General features: G+C 38.2%; 1 protein-coding gene across 2 annotated transcripts in view; it reads right to left on the bottom strand.

Moving 5' to 3' along the window:
* Positions 1-450: 450 nt before the first annotated feature.
* The window catches only part of NLK (nemo like kinase), a 146,394-nt gene continuing 123,490 nt past the window's right edge, over positions 451-23,354 (bottom strand). The window contains exons 6-12 of one of the 2 annotated variants that reach the window (XR_004481974.2): positions 19,507-19,716; positions 16,266-16,367; positions 10,666-10,752; positions 5,320-5,518; positions 4,306-4,399; positions 2,138-2,264; positions 451-1,007 (exon numbers count right to left, since the gene is read on the bottom strand). Coding sequence is in view for 1 of the 2 variants with exons in the window: in XM_004267148.4 (XP_004267196.1) it covers positions 2,210-2,264; positions 4,306-4,399; positions 5,320-5,518; positions 10,666-10,752; positions 16,266-16,367; positions 19,507-19,716 (747 nt within the window). In the remaining variant the exon portion in view is untranslated. Of the gene's footprint in view, positions 2,265-4,305; positions 4,400-5,319; positions 5,519-10,665; positions 10,753-16,265; positions 16,368-19,506; positions 19,717-23,354 lie in introns of both variants that reach the window. The other variant, XM_004267148.4, reaches the window with a different exon arrangement.

The following is a 23,354-nucleotide window of genomic DNA, read 5'->3' as shown; positions in this document are numbered from 1 at the left end:
TTCAGCTGGAGGTACCTTTGGGATGCCAGGGGCAGGAGGCAGAAAGGAAGAGGAGGCAGGGGTCAAGCCCCCTTAGCAGTCTGCTGCATCCAGAGCAGCTCACTTTTGTTTAATATAATGGACTCCATTATATTGATTTCACATGAAAATAGGATTCTTTGCTTAAAAAAAGTTTGAAAACCACTGGATTAGACTCTAAAGTCTGGAAAGACTAAATCAAATTGCATATATTTAAACCACAATATCTTTCACATCAGTTAACTAAGTTTCCAATATGTTTTTGGCAATCTAAAGTCTGAGAAGATTAAAAAAAAACCCCACAACTAATTACCTCAAAGATTGAAATGGAAATATAAATAGGTAATGTCTCAAAACTTTGCAAATTCAGGATACAAGCTGTACTGAAGAGAAAATAAAGGAAAGGAGTTGAAATAAAACAGATGACACCTCTTTTTCAAATGTCACATTTAATGTTTTCACCACTGTACTTCAAATCTACATTGTACAAAGTGACCAGTAAGTGTGCCACGGTAATTGACCAACCTCTGAGATTGTACCTTTCACACCAGTGTCTTCTTGGGCTCTTTTGATACTAAACACGTTTCTCATTCAAGTGAATTGAAATGCTTCAGTTGGGTTGATTCTCAGGAGCCTCATAAAAAAAAAACAAAGATATTGCACCATCTTTGTTTAGTAATTCAATGTTTGTTTCTTTCACAGCAAATAATTACTTCATTGAAGTTAAAACTTCCAAACATAACTTATTAATAGTCTTCAAATTCAGCTCAGATCACTCAAGATGAAAATACTCTGCTAAATACAGATAACTTACAATAACTTTAACAGTTAATTGTCCATAACACACACCAAGGTTTTTCCTAGACCAATTTTAAGACGATCCATTAGTATTCCTTGTACAGGTGAAAAACGATCTTCAATTTTCTTGTCTTTTTATTTTTAATATAAAAGTTGGAAGGGACATTCAAGTTTCAAGTCTCCACATTGAACTTAAAAAAAAAAAAAATAGTCATCATCAGCATGTGGAGGTAAACAAGCCAAGTTGTATAACTCCAGGAGGTAGAGGCCTTCAATTTGTATTCATATATACATATGCACAGAAGAATTCAGTGTTCCAACAGAAAAAAGAATTTGTCAAAAAGTAATAAGTTATTTACTACTGTGACATTTCAAGACTCCCACAGCTTTGCCTAAGGACACAAACACATTTGACATAATTCCCTATGTGCCTTTTTTTTTGTGGCTTAAATTTTTTTTTAATTTGTTTTTGTCTTTTATTTATTTTTTTTTACTGTCCAGTGCAGGAAAAGTCTCACAAAATTTCACAGACCTAAAATGTGCAAGCTAGTTCTCTCTCTATACAGCAATGTTGGGATTCTTTTGAAATTAGCCCAGAAATGAATTATTTACACACATGAAAGATGCATGCTTGGGGGTTCTTTTATGTAAGAAAGAGCAGAAAAACTTCTAATAAAAATAGATTAAATATATATATATATATTTATACTGGGTAAGGAAAACAAAAGTTTAGTCTCTCCTAGTCACAAATTCATTCTCTCTACCAACAACATTGGATTTTAGACAGCACACATCACCGTCACGGCTCTAATGAGAAGCTAATTATAGGGCTTGATCATTAGGTGGCATGCCCCTCCCCCCTCCCCCCTCCCGAGGTGCAGCCACGATCAGCTCACGTGGCTCCATGATTGGTCGCAGGCAAGGTTTCCAGATTCTTTCGTTTTAGAGAACCCCAAATTTTCAGGAATGGCTCAAATATCAAAATGTATGACTGTCCTTTGTGTGTGTGTGTGTGTGTGTGTGTGTGTGTGTGTGTGTGAACAATCTCACTTCATTTTAAAAAAGAAAAACAAAACAAAAAACACAAAACCCCAAACTCCCAAATTTGGTTCAATTCTCTTTTGTTCTGAGGTGAGCCATAACAGCTGCACTAAATTCATAAAACATGTGCAACTCTGGGTAAAATATTTTTCTTCTAAAAGCACAACCACTTTACAAGATTAAAAGTCTAGTAACATTTCTAAATATTATTCATATCATACAAGTAGTGGTTGTTAATTTAAAACTTCATTAGTAAAATTACAGTACAAGCATGATTAACCTCCAGAATTGCAAATCCCAGACTCCAGTGGAAAGCTACATTACATCTTCAGTAGTACATTATCTTCCACCGTCACTCCCACACCAGAGGAGATGGGGGCATCTCAGACGGCTGAGCAACAGTGGAACTGGAAGAGAAGAGAGACACGGTGAACCGGTTGTAGCACCACAAAAGGCAACAGGGCAATTCACTGGTGCCTGTTTTCCCCCTTCCTTTAAAAAAAAATTGTAAAGTCCATTCCTGGATTTTTATTTGTTTCTTTTCACTTCTCTAAAGGTGCATTTGTTCCAAATTGTTCATGTAAGGATCTGTATCTATAGTGAGGTGATATGGTACAGTAGCTAATGAGTGGGCTTGAAAGCAACACATCATTTACTAGTTGTATGACACCGAGCAAATTCCTTCATCTTTCCTCTCCTGGAAAGGCATGCTATCCACCTCATAGGATATTGTGATGAATAAATGAGATAATGTATGTTTTTCACAGTGCCTACTTCATAATATAAATGGTAGCTATTATAAATAATAATGCCTATAAATCAGTCGGGAAGATAACCTTAAAGGATACAGAATTATCCATTTAAAAGTAGCTTCTCAAAATAAGGTGATTTTAAGTGGGGACCTATTTTGAATGAGCCTCATAAGCATTCTTTTATCAAGTTTTAATTGATAATCATTTAGCAATTGTTATCCACAGATCTGTTTTATCAGTTATTTCACATGTCTATCTAATGTTGCCAAGATTATAGACTTGAGGGGGATGTGTGTCACTTTGCTTCCTGGGGGCCCAGGATAATGAATAACTTGCACCTGTAAGGTATTAAAACACCTAATTGACTCTTAGGGAAAAATACTAAAACAAAGTAATTTAAACCACAGGGAAGTAAAAAGGCAACTTAATTCCTTCTTTCTACAGAAAAATACATGGAAGGAATGAAAGTCACCTGATTTTAAAAATTATAAACAAAAATTCTTGACCTTGGTTCAATAAATTCAATCAGCTTCAACACTATATCAAGGCCAATTAAAAGGAAAGTGAAGGGAAGGGAAAGACAAGCAAGGAGGAGAGGGAAAAAGGAAAGGCAGGCAGGCAGGAAGCGTGTGGCCTCTCAGATCAAAGCCTCCCTTCGTGCTGCTCTGCGATACCTGAGCCAGACCCTGTTCACCTTTTTCCTTCGCCACAGGCCCAATGATAATCTTTGTCAACAGAGGGCGCTGAAAGGGCATTGCAAGGCCTCTTTTTTTTTTTTCCCTTGGAAGGCCCAGCTTTGGTCTACCCAAACTTTCTGGCAAGTTTCTCTCCACCTAGCAGGCTCTTTGATGGATCAGCTCTGCTCACCCCTTTTGTAAAGTTTCTTCACCATCATGCTGTGTTCCTGTGGCTCCTCTCCAAAGAGATCCAAATCTTATTAGCCTTGGGTAGAGGGGCTTCCTCTAAGTTCTCAACTTCTCCCTTGTTCACTCTCCCTCAGTCCAGAGGGAGTACTTCCTTTCCGCATTTGCTACTTCAGACTCTTCAGAATCCTCTTGCATGCCTTTTAGTAGTTAACCATCTTTTCCTAGTTAATGCTTGTTATTAAATTTTCCCTGTTCATATTACTGGGTGTGGTTTCTTTCTCCTGACTGGACCTTGATTGATACAAGGAGTTAGGGAAAAAGAGATGGAGAAGGTAAGGACAAAGAGAGATCAAGAGAATGACGCTTTCTAGGTTCTGAAGGAGGTTTATAGCTCTATAACCAGTAAGACTGTTGGTTTCTCTTTAAACAGGATACACCAGCAGTCCACCTATAAAACAGAATTTTCTTGCTTGCGGTTATTATTAAGGTGGTGGGGATGGCAGTGGGAGCTGAGAGGACCATGTGCAACTCCAGGACAGTGGCTGCCGCGCTGCTGGCAGAGGAAGGTCCCCACGTACTTGACCAGGCAGAGTAATGGGCATCTGGGGAACTGCCAAGGCAGCCACAGTGAACTGGAGCTAGTGTAAGAACAAATGCTTACATTTTTAACATGCTTTTGACTAAGCCAGAACTCACAACAGAAACTTTCTGTTGGACCTATTATCTATGTTATCTAATCTAAATAAAACCAGAAATATGCTGAATGAGAAACTCACAATGGCATCCTTTTAATTCTAACAAGAAAGTCAGAATTACATCCATATAGTTACCTAATAAAGCTCTTAAAAGCAGCAGACTGAGGGTTGATGCAGAGAGGCACTCTGTTTCCTTTCTGCTGTTCCAAAATGAACTGATGAATAATTTCTGTGGAGAAAACAAATATCATACAACCCACGCCAATTTGCAGGCCTGGGAGCAGTGGATTCTCAGGTTAACTCTAGTCAGCATCTGAACGGCATTTCCTAGTGGTTTAGTTAAACACACATGTCATCTATCAGGCAGAATCCAGTGGAACTTTTCTGAAACCAAAATGACAGGTGCTGCTAAACGTAGGCAAAACCCCCCAAAGTGCCATTACGGGGGTTGGAAACCCCATGAGTGGAAGGTGTAAAATGGTCTATAAATTTGAGAGTGACTCCACTGGGTTGGCATTATAAATGATCTCTTCTAAATTGCTGGTAATTATTGCCTTTTTGAAAATCACTTAAAAAACCTCAGTTGGTATTTAGGCACATAGTTTCAGGCTGGTCACTTTGGGGACGACTCTCGTCTAAAATGTCCTGGAGCAACACTTAGAACCACTCAGAATTCTGGATGTCTTTACCCGCCCCCCCAGTAGGAGATCGTGTCAGGAAATTTTATGAGCAGACTATCAGAAATCCCCTTCTTGTCATCATCCAAGGAGTGATTCCCTCAGTGGATGTTTATCCTTTTAAAAACTTTGCATGTTATATAAAAAAGTCCAATATGTATCATTCCATGAAATCACACTGAGTGAATACATATTAAATATACTGAGTCACACTAAGTCAGTCAGCTTTGAAAACAAGAACAAAATGTTCATTCCTCTGCCGGACCTTCCCCTGGATATAAAATCAGTGTTTTTATAACACACACAGCTTTCTTGGCATATGTGCTCCGGACAAACAGCTGTATGCAAGTTTGTAAAACAAACATATAAAGGAGCTTTGATCTCCATCCAGAGCTCAGCTTTCCACACAGCCACATAGCAGAAAATGTTACCAGTCACCCCACCTGGCGGAGGGCAAAAAAAGCAAACTCACCTTTAACCTGTCGGACAGAACTGAGGTTCTTCTCAAAAGTGTCATCAAACTTGGGATTGGTGATGGGCTCAAAGTCACTGGTATAAACTCTTCCAGTAGAGGTGGAAAAGCAACATTTACACATACACGTGTGATATCGCAGTCGCCCTTCATCTAGGTAGGGGTGGGCTAAGGCATCCTTAGCGGATATTCTTTTGGACTGAAATCAAATTTAGAGACCAGCACATCAACACTGCAGATAAACATGACTGTCCACACAGGATCTTTCACGAGCCACAGTGACTGCTTTACACGGCTTATACTTAACTTATGGAACATCCTGTGTAAAGGGATAATCGCAGACGGTGAGGGTAAGACAGTAATTGAATTTGGAGGTGGGTAACATAGCAGTAGAGGGAGTATATGACGTAAGACAACAAACTACTGTGATAAACCACCATACGCTACCAGAAAGCACTTAGAAATGACCCTGCTAAGATCCTGAAAGTTCTTACCTTGAAATAGATATATGCAGGGTCAAAAATGACAAATATCATGACATTCAAATATGTAATGCTTTGGAAGGGATATATTTACATTTAAAATAACAGTTATATTTTCTAAATATGTCTCAGCGTTTAGAAGAGATGTGATCATGGTGGCAATTTTACAAAGCTCCTTGAAACTTTTATCCTCTTGGATACCAAATCAACTTGGGCAAAAGCTTCTCTGAAAGCTGCTGGAGTAGGCATCAGCTCATGAATGGCCTGTATGCCATGTTCTAATATCCAGCCCAGGGTGAGTGTCAGCAGCCTGGGGTTTTCTGGCTCTTCAGATCAGAACACTTAATATACTAGTTTCAGGTTACATAAACCATAAACTTTTAAACTCATTTCTCCATGAAAAAAAGAAAAAAGCTGTCCCTCCTTTTAGCTCAGTGGGTATGTAAGTACTACTGAGAGAAGGTGGATTTTGATTTAAGGATGACTCAATAGTAGAGAGTAGAACACAAACTGACACTTTGCCCTGCTTATAATATGATCCAGCACTTCACATAACACAACTAAAAAAAAGAAAACCATCTGCACTCAAACCAAAAATAACTGGATCACCGCAACTGGTTCTGGTCCCCCAAGTAATAAAATGTTAAATATTTCCCATAAACCTGGATTCCCTAAAAACACCTTATCTCTGATTTTCTGCTATGCTAATGTTAAAAGGCATGTCATGACCTTTTGGGATATGATAATAACAAGAGAAAGCTGCTGTTTATCCACCATGAAGAGATGAATGTAAGCTTCACAATCCTGGTTTTGTTCCTTTTGCTACTTGTCATGTTTTGTATTTGGTGATGCAGCCCTTCTGAAGTCTGACTCACTAGCACACTTAGCAACTAAACTTTTCCTTTTCTTCCTAAATGAGTCCAACTATTCCCAGAGGTTCCACTGGGATCAAGGTCTAACACCCTGCCTGGGTCTGGGCCCCTCTCAGTCCTCAGCATCTCTGGCCAGTCTCACGTGTGGGACTGAGCTCTTTGGCTTTTGCCCACTAAATCTGGTTATTGGCCAAGTCTATTTCTGTTTCTGACTGAACATGGCTGATCGTGTCCAAACTGGTGGCAGCAGTGATTGAATCTGGGTTTTAATTTTATCATATGACCATTAAGTCACTTCTGTCAGGTGGCAGATGTCAGAAATTGGGCCCCTGTCAGCTGCCACCAGCAGATGGAATCTGGCTTCACTGTTAGTCTTTTTTGTTCGTCTGGGAACGCTGGTATTTCCTGAAATTTCAGATGCAAAGCTGAAGAGATTTTGGTGTTTTCCTAACTATGGATGGCACGCTCTGTGTTTGAATGTTCCTTGTGCACCAATATGGGGTCCTCTAAAGTGTCTTACCTAAGAGAAGCCTTTGAACAAAAAGTAAATCAAATCCCTAGCATGCAATGATCAACTTTCATTTCTCTAAACAAATTAAGGTCTCTTTGGGACTTCTGAAACACGGCTAAAGAAAGGAGACTCGTTTTTTAAGGGGTATGAACACTGAAAAGAAAAACTGTCCTGTTAAATTGAGGAAAAAAAAATCACAAAATTTCTCAGATTTAATAGTGATGTTCTTTTGAAGGAATTGATGGTGCATAATTATGTCCTCTATGTCTTAATTACATCTTGTTTAAGTAATCAACATTTGTAATAGATATGGACACTTCACTTGTTTATATCCTAGATTTTGTTACTTTATCAAAATTGGCTCTTCTAGTTCTGAATAAGTGATTAAATTTTCCATTTTACAAATATAAATGGATGTACTTCGTATACTTCTGAGGCGAGTTAATACATCATATTATGAGATCTCTTAAAATCAAATGGAGCAAACTCCTATTGCAACTGGCTTTTAGAAACAGTATCAACACATTAAAGACATATAAAAAGCAATGGAAAGATGTAAAAACATTCTTCTTCCTTATGAATAAAATATTTTGGCTCTTTAGAAATTTTTGCTTGCTCAAGTTATAACTCAAAGATTAAAAAAAGCTTTAATTGGGAGTTAAAATAATACTATTACTTGATTACTAGATTACAAAGTAGGCAAAATATTTCTCTTAAACAACTTAGAAATTTTAATATCCGGTATATAATTGTATAAGATAATTGTATACAAGATGACTCTTTGGACAAATCAGTCTGAGTTAATAGTTATAAAAATTTAAAAACACCTGTACAAATAACGCTAATACAATATTCTCATTTATATAAGTTTTAGGTTTGTTTTCTCATAAAAAGCCTAATCATTCTGAATTTGATTTTTTTTCCTACTGGTTTTGCTGGTCAGATAAACCAATATTACTCTAAGATTATGGAATTACAAATTATGTGTTAAACTAAATGAGACGAATCATAATAGGTAATGTGTTTCTAAAAAGAAATTAGTTTTTTGTATGCTACGAATCATAAAGACTTAATGAGTCAACTAAAATTTCAATCTCCTAATTCTTAATTAACAATAAGACCTTACTAACATTAATTTGAGTTAATAAATGGTCTTTGGATATATGGACAACATAATTTTAATATACCTAGGCTCTTCATTAATACAGTATTGAGTAGCCATCAATAAACAGTTAAAAAAGATGTGCAAATACCTTTGGGTTAAAGTACATATGTATTGTTTTAAAGAACGTAAAAGAATGGGTGATGATAGGAAGATGTGTATGCAAGATAACAGTGTTTTTTTGTTTGTCGAGAAAAAAGTAAATAATTGTCTAAATTCCTAATAATTATTGTTGTGCTTTAAAAATATTGCTTGTAACTGTTTACTGCCTTTACATAAATTACGGTCTCTGGAGATTTGTTTAATGTCATCACTATTTTGAGGTAATAAAACCCTCATTTCTTTCTTCTTAATGTATCACTAACCCTCAAATTTAACAGGTTAAAACCAGAATGAAACATTCTTTAAAAATGGTATCTAGGGCTTCGCTGGTGGCGCAGTGGTTGAGAGTCCGCCTGCCGATGCAGGGGACACGGGTTTGTGCCCCGGTCTGGGAAGATCCCACATGCCGCGGAGCGGCTGGGCCTGTGAGCCATGGCCGCTGAGCCTGCGCATCCGGAGCCTGTGCTCCGCAACGGGAGGGGCCACAACAGTGAGAGGCCCGCGTACCACCAAAAAAAAAAAAAAAAAAAAAAAAAAGGTATCTATTTCTAAATGAACCCTCAGAACTAGAAAAAGAATCCTTAATATCAATCATAAACTAAATTCAGTAAGCATATGTCAGAAAAAAATTCCAGGTAAATCATATCTCCTTCTTATAGATAAATCTAATTTGTAACTATGACCACACCAAAGGTTTCATTTAATTAGGTGTGACAATCCCACTGTTAAGGAATAAGGACTACATTTCACATGTAGAACTGATGTCTAAAAGGCCTCCCAGGAAATATGCGTGGTATCCGCTGTACAGTTCAGGAAATTCCAGCCTTAGAGTTCCAGCCATGAGCTCCTGGCAGGTCAGGATCATAAATAAACATGGGATCTCAGAGAAAGAGGATACCCAACAGCTGTAAGTACTGCGGGAAAAACCTGGTACAGGTGAATTACACAGTTCCTCGTTCTTAATCTAAGTGGAACTAATAAAGAAAATAACATACTTCTGACACAGAAAAGTAAATTTAACCTCAGGGACTTGAGAAAATCCTTAATGGGCAGACAGAAATTACCTCTGAAACCTGAAGTTCATGTGCCTCTAGTTTTGTTAACCATACAAAAGGTCTCTATGTATTAATCAACATCTCCTGTTAGCTACGCAGATAAACTTGTGAAATAAAATATCAAACTAATGACACTAAACCACTAGCTCATCCAGCAAATTATGTGGCTGAAACTGTCTTTAATGGCAGGAACTTGACCACAAGGAGAGACTGTGGGAACAAGAACTGCCACTTTGTCTTGCTTCCCATATCACTAAGTACCTCACTCACATGCCAAAGTAAACAAACAAAAGGAAAACAAAAACACCAACCAAACAGAAAATCCACTTTGCACCCTGAGATGTAATAAAAATAACTTGATCACTCTGATCGGTTCTGGTCCCCCAAATAACAGAACCCTGTTTCCCACAAACCTGGACTTCCTAACAAAACATTTTTATCCCTCATCTTTGTTATGCTGACATCTGAAGATAGTTCTGACTTCTGTGGATTTAATAATCATGTGAGAAAGTTGCTGTTTTCTCATCATGAACAAACCAATGTAAACTTAACTGGTAATTTTGTGGGTATTTTTCCCCTTTAAATATCTGTTGTATTTTGTATTTGGTGACTTCCATGTACTCTCGGCAAGTAAAATTTTCTTTCCTAAATGCTTCCGTTTTTTAGTCTTCTTTGACAACAGTTATTGGCACAGATGCGAATAATGAATATTCTTTGGACAAATGAATAAACGAAGAGCTGAACTTTGCCCCAGAAGAGTCAAGTCTAGAAATGGCATTTGGAAAAGCCACCATTTCAACAACCCAGAGTAAATATTTCCTTACGCAATACAATGGGCAGATTTTTTTCAAATAATGTTAAAAAAATTTTTTTTCCTAATTCGAATTGGTGTCAAACTCCTTTTACAAATATCGAGATAAATAAGGATGGTACCGTTCCTTATCTCTCTTCACCTAGACTCTTATGTGTTAATACTCAAACTTGTGTGTGATGGGTGAGCATGATACACATGGAACTGGGGGCTGAAGTTTATCTTTTAAAAAGTCATTATTAAAAAAAAAAAGTCATTATTTACATTGCCCATCTATTCAAAGCCAGGATGTTTTTCTTAGAACACATATTTTTAATTCATTAAAAAAATATAAAAACAAACACTACTTACTGGATCAAAGACCAACATCCTGCAAAGGAGATGAACAGCTTCATGTGTAGCCTGGCTAGACAGGGTATAAAGTACAGGAAGAGATGGCTGTGAAAAAATAAAGAATTCAAATATGCAAGTGAGTGTTTGTGTAAGTAGATATGGAATACAGCCAATTTATGACAAGGTAAGTACCCAGCTCAAAAGGTGAGTGCACATGAGTCTCGACTCAAAGGAAATGAGTATTCCCCTGATTAACCAGTCTTCAAAAGCAACAACTGTCACTGACTTTCAGTGGCATATTTTATATTGCAATGATTACCCATTGTAGGCCAGAGCACAGAAGAGCCTATGAAAAATGAAAGCTAATCCTGAAAATACGGAGCTCCTGTTAGCCTTATATCATACACGCTTTGGCAAGAAGGGAAGACCAAACACGCCCAAGGATGGGAGAAAAGAAGATTTAAAACCTTGGCTACATGCAAGTAAACTGCGCAAAGCAGGCATGTGAACTATGTCTTACGGCAACATTACCTTGCTAAAACACTAAAGGAGCCTTAGGACACTCAGGAATTTACAGAATCTTCTAAGAAAGGATGACACCACTTTAGCACTGATTACTCACTCAATAACTGTCTTTTTTAAGTGGCAGGCATATCCACATGCCTATATCTAACCCTCTTGCACTGAGGCAGGGAGATGACTCTAATGACCTGAGAAGCCACAGAGCTTATAAAGCTTTTATTTCGCTGCTTGGAGGGTCAGGGGATGGAGCAGGTGAATGGCATCACTGCACTGTCTCTCACGCAAGTAACACTAAAAGGTCTCCTTATATCTCAATCACGGGCCTAGAATCCTACTATGATAACCACTAACATCAAGTATTTTACATATCTGCCTCCTTCCCTCAGTTAAGCCGTAGAGGAAAATTCTACAAGAACAACGAGACACCTCAGAATCATCAGGAGGTAATTATTCACCATACAGATGTTTTCTTCAGGATCAAGAGTAACAGGAGATGAGATGGGGGTTCTAGTTTACTAACTAATTAGATAAATCAACATCCTGAATCTCAGTATCCTTAAGTATAAAATGAGGAGGTTGGACTAAATGATCACTGAAGTTTACTTTAGTTCTAAAATTGCATGACACTTGATAGGATTACTATAGGTAAAAAGCATTATGTGCACAGAACCCATATATAGTTGGCATTTAAATATTTGTAGATGGGAATTTCCTGGCAGTCCAGTGGTTAGGATTCCACACTTCCACTGCAGGGGGCACAGGTTCGATCCCTGGCTGGGGAATTAAGATCCCACGTGCTGTGGGGTGCGACCAAAAACAAAAACCCCTAAAATCCATATATATATATTTGTAGACCAATTTACTACTCCTTGATGCATTTACATGTTTTCCTGCTAAAAATATGTAAATCTATGACAGCTCTGAAATTATTTGTATTAGTCAAGATAAAGGAGGGGGGGATTGTGGAGAGTGTGGGGAGAGGTTTTAACTTACAATTTACATATATTTTCCATAAGAACTTTTTTATTGTGTAAAATGAAGTAATTTGATATTCTTAAAAGATTCCGATTCTTGGTTTGACTGTGAATAGCTGTGCTTTTTTTCACTGGCTTGTGCAGGATGGCAGCCAAATTCCAGTCAGTTTTTACTGACCAAAATGTCTCTCCATAAGCAATTCTTTTCTTTCCACTCTCAAAGTGAATCTACCCCTCATCCCATTTTTGTGGTGCAGGCAGGTTATTGGGAAGGGAACACTAGAATGAGTACTAGAAGACGCGGCTTCAAATTCTAACTCTGCCATCACTAGACTCAGATAAGTCCCTTGAACCTTAGCTTTCTCATCCATTAGACTGCACAAGTACAGACCTGCTTACCTACCACCACCACTGCTGATCATCTAACATCCACCAAGTGCCAGACCCTGAGCTAGGTGCTGGGACAACAAAGATGAATAACACCTCTCTGTGGGCAAGGAAAACACATAAACAAACAGTTCCAGAGGCCACTGAATAGAGGATATAAGACAAATTAGAAGGCAAAATTTACGACTCAAGGACAACTGGGTATGGGATGGGGAGCTTGTGAAAATCAAGAGTGGATGTTTAAGGCTACCTGAAATTTTTAAAATCCACCCCCCCCCCAATATTATCTTTCTTTACAGAAGTATACCCCAACAAATACACTAAAAATAAGCCTAAGTTTCATTTCAGCCTAAACAGTCATCTGATATGCTTTCTCCTTTCCTGTGTTTATATTATATATGCAAGTTAAAAAGAGGGACAGAGAAAAACAGTCAGTTCAGTCATGCCAGTACCTCTCTAGAATGACACCTGTTAATAATTTAGCATTGGCTCCACAGGAAAGATGCAATACTAGAAATGCTGCATTTCTAATTCCATTTTCTTCCCCTCTAACTTACCAGCCATTATGCCCGGGCAAGAGGCCCTAGATGGTATGTGCCACAGTCATCGTGAGCCAACTGCAGGGTGTGGTCACCCCGGCAGCACCGGCCAGGCTGCACAGGGCCTGTTAGATATTGCTGACAGTCTTCACCCGGCAGCAGAGAAGCTGAGCTCCTCAGTCAGCAGCGTTGAGTTGCACCATGCACAGTGCACTCTAGTAAGCATTCTTGGGATTATATAAAAGAAACCCCCAATTGAAACATAAGAAGTTTGAATTGAATGAACTCTCTACCATACTCTGAGTCTCTTAACTGTAAGATAAGGTCCCTGTCAGGGGACAGGACCATTTTCACCTCAGTGAAAATACTTTACCTATTTCTGACACAATTAGCTGAGAACAATCTGAGGAATGATGAAGATCTAAACCTTGTAAGAGATGAACAAAGGGACTAAGGGCTGTTAAGAGACTTTTCAATCCTACCAAAACGGCGGTGCCTCAACAAGTATCTGCCCTTAATAGATCCCTGGGCCATGGCAGCTAAGATTTTGAGTTGTGGAAAAGAGACAGTAAGTTAAAAATGCCATATAGTGTTCTTGTCTGCCCCCCGTTTCCTGACTTTAAGGGAACCACTCCCTTTTTCACTCTCAGATCAAGTGGTTTGGCTGGGCTTGATTTCAATCTCTGAACTCCAAGGATGGGCACTTGACCCAGGCCTGGCCAATCATATGGTGTATTCCCCTGAGCACCACGACTGGTTCCAGGATGGGCACACAGTTAATACAGGTCAGGAACATACAATGGAATGGATAAGCTAACACACACCTCCAATCCTTTTATCCTTATCTACCTTTATTAACTGGGATAGAAAAGACCCATTTTTTTTTTAGCTTCTCTTGCCATCTCGGAGGCCACATATCACATAGTTCTGGACAATGACATATAAGCAAAGGTTTGCTAGGCAGGCTTCTGGGAAAACTTTTGCTTTCCTGATAAAAGGAACAGATAGTGCTAGCGCTCCCTCTTTCCTCCATTTTTTCCCTTTGAATATGGATGATTTCTGGACAAGCTACAGTCATTTTGTGACCATGAGGCAATAGGCAAGAGACTATGAAGTCAATATTCTAAAGATGGCAAAAGCAGAGAGAAAGAAAAAAATTAAATCCTCTATGACATAATTGAGCTGCTATGCCATCACCAGACTGCCTACCTCTGAGACTTCATGATATGAGGAAAAAAATAAACTTCTATTTCTTTAAACCACTGTAAGCAAGGTTTTCTATTACTCATAACCAAATACATTCCTAATGGAATCAGAGACCTTCCAAATATTTTTATGGCTCTATTTGGGAAAGCTCTTTCCTGAGGATTGATATGCTAATAGAACGCAGGGCTAGACTACTGGTTCCATTTTTGCAAACACATGGGGGAAAGCCTGTCTGAAAATGAAGCCACCACATAGGAAAACAGAACAGAAGAGTCAGATTCCTGGCATGAAATATCACTTGACTACCTGAATCCAGCAGAGCCTGAAGTCAGTGGTAGCTCAAGACTTTTCAGTTATATGAGCCAGTAAGTTCCCTTTTTTGCTTAAGTCAGTTTTAACTGTCTCAGTGGAAAGAGTCCTGACTGATGCCACGCGCAAATATGTATATTAATAAACCAACACAAGTATATTAATTTGAGGCAGTAATCTGTGACTTTAAGAAGATAGCCAATAAGGTTCTCCTGTATATGTATATTTTTTAAAAAGTCCCAACAAATAATAGTACATATTTCTGTTTGTACAAATTATGTAAATAAATGCATAGAAAAATATGTCTGGAAAGATACTCTAAAATTAATCCAGAAGAGACTAGGATGGCGTGGGGGTAGCTATGGATGACTAACTCTCTGTAAAATTTTTATTTTACATGTACTCACATATTACTTGCATATATACAACAAAATTTTAAAAAATTGCTTTGAAGGTATATGTGCCAGGTATTGATAGTTTAATATTCCTGATACTGGCCAGTAAACTGAACATAACAGATCTTGTTAGTTCTTTCTATTTATATAGAACCTTCCTCTAGGTTAAGACTTACTGTGCTCTTCTAAGGGAGTTAGGGCCCAAATGATTCTATACTTCTAAACTAAATGCAACAGAAGGATGTAACCAGCAGGGGGCTATTTAAAATACCAGCACCTACATCTCTAGTAGTAAATCTACATTTACTAGTTCAGGCTGGCTTTAGAAGATAACACACTTTACCCATTGCCCTTTTTGCCTGTCAAAATGGAAGCTCTGGAGTCACTAGAATCACAGAGAGGGAACCACAAGGGAAAGGTAAGGCCTTGACCAAATGTCTGGCAGGTAATTGAGAGGACTGTCAAACTCAGTCTGTCATTTGGTCTATCAATTAGATCAACCAGATCTTCTAATGATCAATCAGATCATCTAAATGCCCAGTTTAAAAGAAAGCAAGGCAAAGCCCAGGAAAATTAGTTGCCGAGTCTTCCTGTTCAAGCCTTCTCTCTTCTGTTTCGGTTTGTTGTTCCTAGGAAAAGTATTCCCCTTACTCACTCTTCACATCATTAAGCTGTTTTGTCCAAAGGAGATTAGGAAAGTGCTTCTAAAAAATGCTGCTAAATCGACAGGGTGGAGATAATAACCATCTTGTCTTTCTCAGCAGTGACTTGGCTGGTTGCAAGTAATATTGATCAGTGCAAATCTGGCAATCTCTCTTCATACTTCTTTTCTAACAACATTCACATCTGATTCTGTGTTAGTGGCAAGAGTGCAATAGAAACAGCTTCACATTCCTGGCTGGAATAAGAGATACCAGGTATTTCGGCTCAGTATGTGGAAAGTATATCTTGAGTATACATGCACTAGGTTATGGTACTGAGGTCAAAGCTCCACCCCCAGTAACTTTTCCCGGACACATCAAAAACCAGGAGACAAAAGCCAGGGGTCATTTATCAGCAAAGGTGCTACAGAAATATTTACTTTTTCCTATAGCATTGGGAATTACTATATTCTATTGGGTTTGACAAATATTTTAACATTTTCTTACTTATGGCCATGACATAAAAAAATTAATAAAACCTACAAGTAATGCTTTTGTTTAAAAATTCTCATTTCATTATTCTGTTGGAAGAAAACTCTGCCCAAACAGATGGTTACCAAATACAGAGCCCTTCTCTCCTCTTACCTGTTTATGAGGACCCCTGAGTATGTGTGCCTTAGCACCTTCACAAGCTGTCCTCATTGCTTCCAGTGATGGTGTGCCCAAGAGATCTGTGATCAAATCCAACTACGAGGAAACATGAAGTACAGATGGACAGTAAGCTCATGGAAACAACATTTCATTACTCTTAAATCACAGCGTTAGAGATGAGGACCAAATTTGGGGGAAAAAATATTAAGGCAACTTCCAGATTAACTGGTAGGAGCCTCTACTTTCACTTTCTGGCCTTTTTAAAAACAAACAAACAAACATAAATGTTTATTAGGAATCTGTAAGATACAAATAGAGAAAATAGTTTTGGCAAGCATGGCATTCTAAGGCTATAGTAATTTAGGGTCTGCATCTGCCTGCCCCATGTCTTGATACCGCAGCCTCTATGATCCTTGTAGAAACAAACTGCACTCTCAGTGACGGCTAATGACTATTCTGTTCAAACAGTTAATCAATGGATTCTGATGCTTCAAACGGATTCAGGCTCATCGAGGAGCTAATCCAAACCAGGCAGCTGTGATTTAGTAAATACTCAGAACATTCACACCTGAAATAAAAGCTAAGTTTGGGCCAGTGCAGACCCTTTACATTCTGGTTATGCTAGAAATCTCTTATACTGGCGAAAAACCGTGTGATTTAGAAAACTATGACACCGCATAAGGCCACACCTAATTAGCTGTGCACAATAAAGGAGACCAATAAAAATGGTCTTCTCACAAACAAGTCTTTGTAGGTAGAAAACTACCTTAACAATTTTCTTTAGTGCTATGATTGTTCTAATTTCATAACCCAATTAGCAATAACATTTCATTCTAATTCCTCCAGGATGGAAAATTCTTATCCAGTGGATACTTATTTTCCTGGTTCTGGGGTTGCCAAATACAAAGCACTATTTTCTGCACTTAACTAAGCTATGGGGTAGCCATCAGTATCACTGCCCTCCAGGATAATAGAGATTCTCAAGTAGCTTGTTTTGCACAGAATAAAAGATCTCTATATAAAAGCTCTTTGGGAAAAGTGTGTTGGCGATACTTTTGGACCTCTAACAACTACACTAAAGGCCGAAGGAAATGACTGGCTCATGAAAACAAATGGAAATATTGAGAAAGTTGTCTAAAATGTGTCAGACCTACGGATGAGAAACATTTTTATGAAGTCTGCTGGTACTACAGTACATAGGGTATTTATTTCTCGAAGATAAAGGAGAAAATGCTACAGAAAATATCTACTTCCATTTAGAAGTTAGACTGTTTTTTCATTTTAGATCTTGATTTCTCACTCCAAAATACACTGATGACTGATAGATGTGAAGGAGACTTCAGTGGCTACATGAGACTGGTAAACTCAAGACCTATGCTATCTCTCTAGAAAATGAGATATTTGAATCCCGTTTCAGTTGCTTCACACTTTCCTTTGTACATTCTTTTCAGCAGCAACCCAAGATCCTTGTTCAATACATAGTATTTGAGCATCTTAATTTTTACTTAAGCTTTTCTGTATGGCAGCTTATGTCCAGATATGACATATCATCTTACAGGTAAGTCTGTTAAGCTCTACCTTCTAAAGAAATTGAATAGTAAAGTGAATATTATCAATAGTATCCAACATTAGATTATATATGATAATTTTTTATCACCAGGATCAATTTTAAAAGATGTAAACTTAAACAAAAAGACTGAATGTATAGCAGAGAAATAGATTTAAATGTTGATCAGAGCATATATAGTTTCTAATGTATCAGTTAACAATTCTTGGTAGATAGAGCATAAAGGAAATGATTTCATTTTTGGTCAGGTGCATGAATTATTTACAAAGATACACAATAGTTAGGGTGATCTTTTAAAATGTGATCAATCAAAATCTTAACACTCCCTTGCTCAAAACCCTTGCTCAAAAACAGAGAGCTTTCCATCACACTTTGGATAGAATAAAATCCAAAGTCCTTATCAGGTCTCCATGGTCAGGCTCCTTCTCTCTGACCTCATCTCTTACATACTCTTCCTTAATCAAGCCATGCCTCCAACACGCCACACTTGTTCCTGCCTCAAAGGGCTTTGTTATGCTGGTTGTCCCTTTTGTCCCAGGTATGCTGCTGGCCTCACCTCCGTCCAGGCACCTTCTGGTTGTCCCTTTTCCTGGAATACTTCTTCCCGGTATCTTGCTCCCTCATTTCACTTGGGTCACTCCTCAAATGTTATCCCTTCAAAGAGTCCTTTAGCACTGCTCTGCTCCATCATCATTCTCTATCCCTAACCTGGTTTAATTTTTTTCTTCATAGAATTTATCATTACTTGGGATTATATTTATTGGTATACTTATTTTCTATCTCATGTGAAAGTTTCACAAAGCTTTGTCTTATATGGCTGTATCCCTCACACCCTGGCACACCACCACCACGACCATCACAACTGCTAACGTTTACTAAGTGCTTACTAGACCCCAGGCCTTACTTTCAGCTTTACTACTTCATTTAATCTGCACAACAATCCTCAGGAACAGTTTAACTTGCCCAAGATTTGACAGATAGCAAATGGCAGAGTTAGGATTTGAACCCACCAATTTGATTCTACGGCCTGACTCATCATTGTTACGTTATTCTCACGCAAACAATACTGTTAAAATTTATGAATAAAAAATACTTAGGAATTACCCCAAAGAAAATATGGGTAGTAATGAATTAGCTATAAAGACGGACAGTTAAAGTATAATATCAGGAATGGTTTCCTGAAGCTACAGTTTAATCAGCTCCTGATGTTCTCTGCCACATTTAAATATTTTAGCTCAATAAAAGTTAGAAAGGTTTCTAAATGTTCATATTTAAAGAAGTCAACACTTAAAATTTATATTCTAAGCACAAAGTGTAAGTACATTAAGTCACCCAATACATTTTCATGTCAGATCCATTCAGTTAGAAAGAACAGAGGCCCTCTAACCACTGAAGATTACACCTGCGCAAACTGTTACATCGGAGTCTGCTGCCATGCATCAGTGCATGTAATAAAGTCAACATTCCCTCTAATAGGCTCATAAGTTGCAAAATCAATATCTCTGTAATCTTCAACTTCATAACTTTCTGAATTTTAAGTGAACTTGAATTTGCTAAAAGCAATTTAGACAGTACAATGAATAAGCCCAAGACATGTGTGCAAGATGGTTTTTCCTTTAAATCTGTAACAGAATTGAAAAGCTCCTAAAGCCTAAAGTGAAATCATACCTGCTGAATGGGACTCTGTGCCTGAAACAGTATTCTTCGTCCTAGTAGTTCTGCAAAGATACATCCGACAGACCAGATGTCAATAGCATTGCTGTAATGACGGCTGCCCATCAGGATTTCCGGAGCCCGATAATACTGAGTAACAACTTCCTGAGTCATGTGACGGGATTCATCTAATTCTTCCACTCTGGCCAATCCAAAATCACAAATCTAAATAGAAAAGATTATCAAAATATTGTCAAACAAATATGTTTACAAGTTTAAAAGTAAAACAAAATAACAAAAAACTAAAATCTTGATAGACCTCTGAACTTTGAAAAGTTTTCAATGATATAGGCAGAATATATTTGTGTCAACATAATTTGATCTCATTTGGATGAAAGGGAAGAAAAGTCTCAAACTTCCATATTTCTATATAAAATGATGTATTGTAAAGATATGCTTTTCACTTTTCATCTGTTTTCAACTGGAACTAACTAAACAAACAAAAAGCAGCTGAATGCATACTTCTAGGTTTGATGAACAAATCAAGCTAATTTATTTTCAAGGCTGGCTTATGGAGGAAGATATTACAAGGAAAATCTTGAAGACCTCCTGAGCTAACTATGTTCACTATCTTTTGTTTGTTTGTTTTTGGCCGCACCACATGGCTTGCAGGATCTTGGCTCCCCCGACCAGAGATGGAACCTGGGGCCCCGGCAGTGAAAGCGCCAAGTCCTAACCACTAGACTGGAGGAAATTCCCGTATGTTCACTATCTCAATGGAATATATATAGTAAAATTTCTTTAAAGCTATGGGTTTCAAACGGAGTCCTGCTAAATCCAGTTCTGAGGAGGTACTTCAGGAGTTCCGTAAACATTTTACCTAAATTTCACATGTATCTATTTAAAATACACACTCAAATGTGTGAATATGTCAAAATGTAGCACACTGTAGAATAACAATGCTAACAGGTTCCTTCATTTCTTCACACCATTAACATTTAATTAATTGAGTGCCTGTTATATTTTAGACAGTATGCTAGAACTTGGAGACATAATGGTAAATGAGAAAGACTGATTAATTTACATGCAGACCTAGGAATAAATCTTTTCTTGCTCCTTCTGTTTAAGTGAAAAGTATTTGGAGGTTGCAAGGTGAGCTGTTAGTAAATAGCAGCAGTGCCACCACCAGCAACTTCTGCTTATTTTCAGGAATTAAGATTTTCTTGATACTGGGCAACCAAAACAAAAACTGGGAGCACTGAGGATGAGATAAAAGAGTAATGACCATCTAAGCTCCAGTGTTCTCACTGATTAACTCTGAGTCAATATTATAAGGGACAAAAAGAACACTTTTTTTTTTTTTTTGCGGTACGTGGGCCTCTCACTGCCGTGGCCTCCCCAGCTGCAGAGCACAGGCTCCGGACGCGCAGGCCCAGAGGCCATGGCTCACGGGCCTAGCCGCCACGTGGCCTGTGGGATCCTCCCGGACCGGGGCACGAACCCACGTCCCCCGCATCAGCAGGCGGACTCCCAACCACTGCGCCACCAGGGAAGCCCAAAAAAATAACACTTTTTATCTGTCTTCTAAGTTGAGGTCCCAGCATAATATTTCATTTGAAAAAAGGGTCTGGAGGCTTAAAAAAACTTGAAAACCACTGCTTTAAAGAAAACAAATTTTACCCCTAATTTTTGGCAATCCTCTCTTTTTATCTTGAATGTACTATGCCTGGTCACATCAAATGAATTCATGTTTGTATGTGGGGATGAAGAAGTATAAAGCCAACATCTTTAAAACTTAAAAATGAAAGTAAATTTCCAGATCACACAGGAAAAACTATACCAAAAAGGAAGAAAGGCATATGTTGTTTTTCAAATCCTCCCAAAGGCCAGTGTTCAAATAACACATAATGTTTAAACGCTCTATTACTTGGCCAAAAAATTTTAGGATATCTTTTAAAACAAAATAAAACCAGAGGAAAGGACTTAAATCTACTTTAATTTTCTTGTATTTATACTAAAAAGAAAAAAAAAAACAACCAACCACCTACCCAGCAGAAAATGTTTTCTCTTATAAAACAGATCTGGAATCATTTTTGGCAATTTATCTGGAAGACAGGCTAAATTCAAAGTAAGAAGCTTATATGGTCAGATAACCAAAAAGATATTCGATTTCCAGCAAAATTATCTGTTTTGTGCCTAATAGTAAACAAAATATATTCACAATCTGAAAGGGCGTTAATTTTTAAAAAATGTTTTATCATAATTATTTTCTATGCATTTTTACGTTTGAGAAGAGAGTATTAGCATCAGTAGACTGGCACTCTACTCTGGCTTTTAAAAGTAGGCTGCTAAGACAAGTTAAAGGAACAGAGCAAAATTTCAATTTGTTCTCATCTGTATGTTGTTTATTCATAAATGACATTTTCTTTTAGTTACTCATTCATGTAGCCAGAGGTTACAATACCATAACGATTTGGAAAATGGACTGCAAGCAGTTAATGGCGTCAAGCATGACAGATTCTATACAAATGCTTTGTGAAGTTCTCCAACCAGAAACTGAAATAAGAAGAAACTGGCTTAAATTGTCATAAAGTGACTTGGTATGAATAGGACAAAGAATTCCTGACTTTAAGGTTTTTTTTTTTAAAACCAGGGTTTATTTATTTTTAAAATATTTATTTATTTATTTTTGGCTGTGTTGGGTCTTCATTGCTGTGCATGGGCTTTCTCTAGTTGTGGAGAGCGGGGCTACTCTTCATTGCAGTGCGCAGGCTTCTCATTGCGGTGGCTTCTCTTGTTGTGGAGCACGGGCTCTAGGCGCACGGGCTTCAGTAGTTGCAGCACGCGGGCTCAGTAGTTGTGGCTAGCGGGCTCTAGAGCACAGGCTTAATAGTTGTGGTGCACGGGCTTAGTTGCTCCACGGCATGTGGCATCTTCCTGGACCAGGGCTTGAACCCGTGTCCCCTGCATTGGCAGGCGGATTCTTAACCACTGCGCCACCAGGGAAGTCCCTGACTATAACAGTCTTAATTTTTTTTTAAGAATAAAAATAGGTTATGGGGATAGGTTACAGCTCTTTTTATTTTTATTTAAAAATATTTATTTATTTGGCTGTGCTGGGTCTTAGTTGCCACATGTGGGATCTAGTTCCCTGACTAGGGATTGAACCCGGGCCCCCTGAACTGGGGGCGTGGAGTCTTAACCACTGGACCACTAGGGAAGTCCCTACGGCTCTTTTTAAAAAGTGATGGTGGCAGGGGAATGAACTCAATGACCTATAGAAGGAATATTTACTTTAGTGGTTTTTGGGACAATTAATTTTCTGTGGAAACAAAAGAATGAACTACAATATTAGTTGTTTTCAGGGAATATGTGAAAAATAGGTTTTAAATCTTTCTAGAGTTAAAACAGGAACAGAGTTCTTCAAGGAAAGAGTGAAGGGAAATTTTTTATTCAAAAGCAGTATAACATCAGCTTTTGAAGAAAACTGGCCCACAGTTTAAAGAAAGCATTTAAGATAAAACTGAAATTTGGGCTTCCCTGGTGGCGCAGTGGTTGAAAGTCCGCCTGCCGATGCGGGGGACGTGGGTTCGTGCCCCGGTCCGGGAAGATCCCACAAGCCGCGGAGCGGCTGGGCCCGTGAGCCATGGCCGCTGAGCCTGCGCGTCCGGAGCCTTTGCTCCGCAATGGGAGAGGCCACAACAGTGAGAGGCCCAAGTACCGCAAAAAAAAACAACAAAAAAACCCTGAAATTCATTTATATACTTGGTTTTAAGGTTTAGCTTGCCAACAAACTAAGTACTAATGACAGTCTTTAAAATATGTTTAAAAAATGTTTAAAATAAGACAACATCTATAAACAG

The sequence above is a fragment of the Orcinus orca genome, chromosome 19, assembly GCF_937001465.1.
Source record: "Orcinus orca chromosome 19, mOrcOrc1.1, whole genome shotgun sequence".
NCBI lineage: Eukaryota > Metazoa > Chordata > Mammalia > Artiodactyla > Delphinidae > Orcinus > Orcinus orca.
Note: the sequence above shows the minus strand (reverse complement) of the source record. Positions and strands in the feature narration are given on the sequence as shown.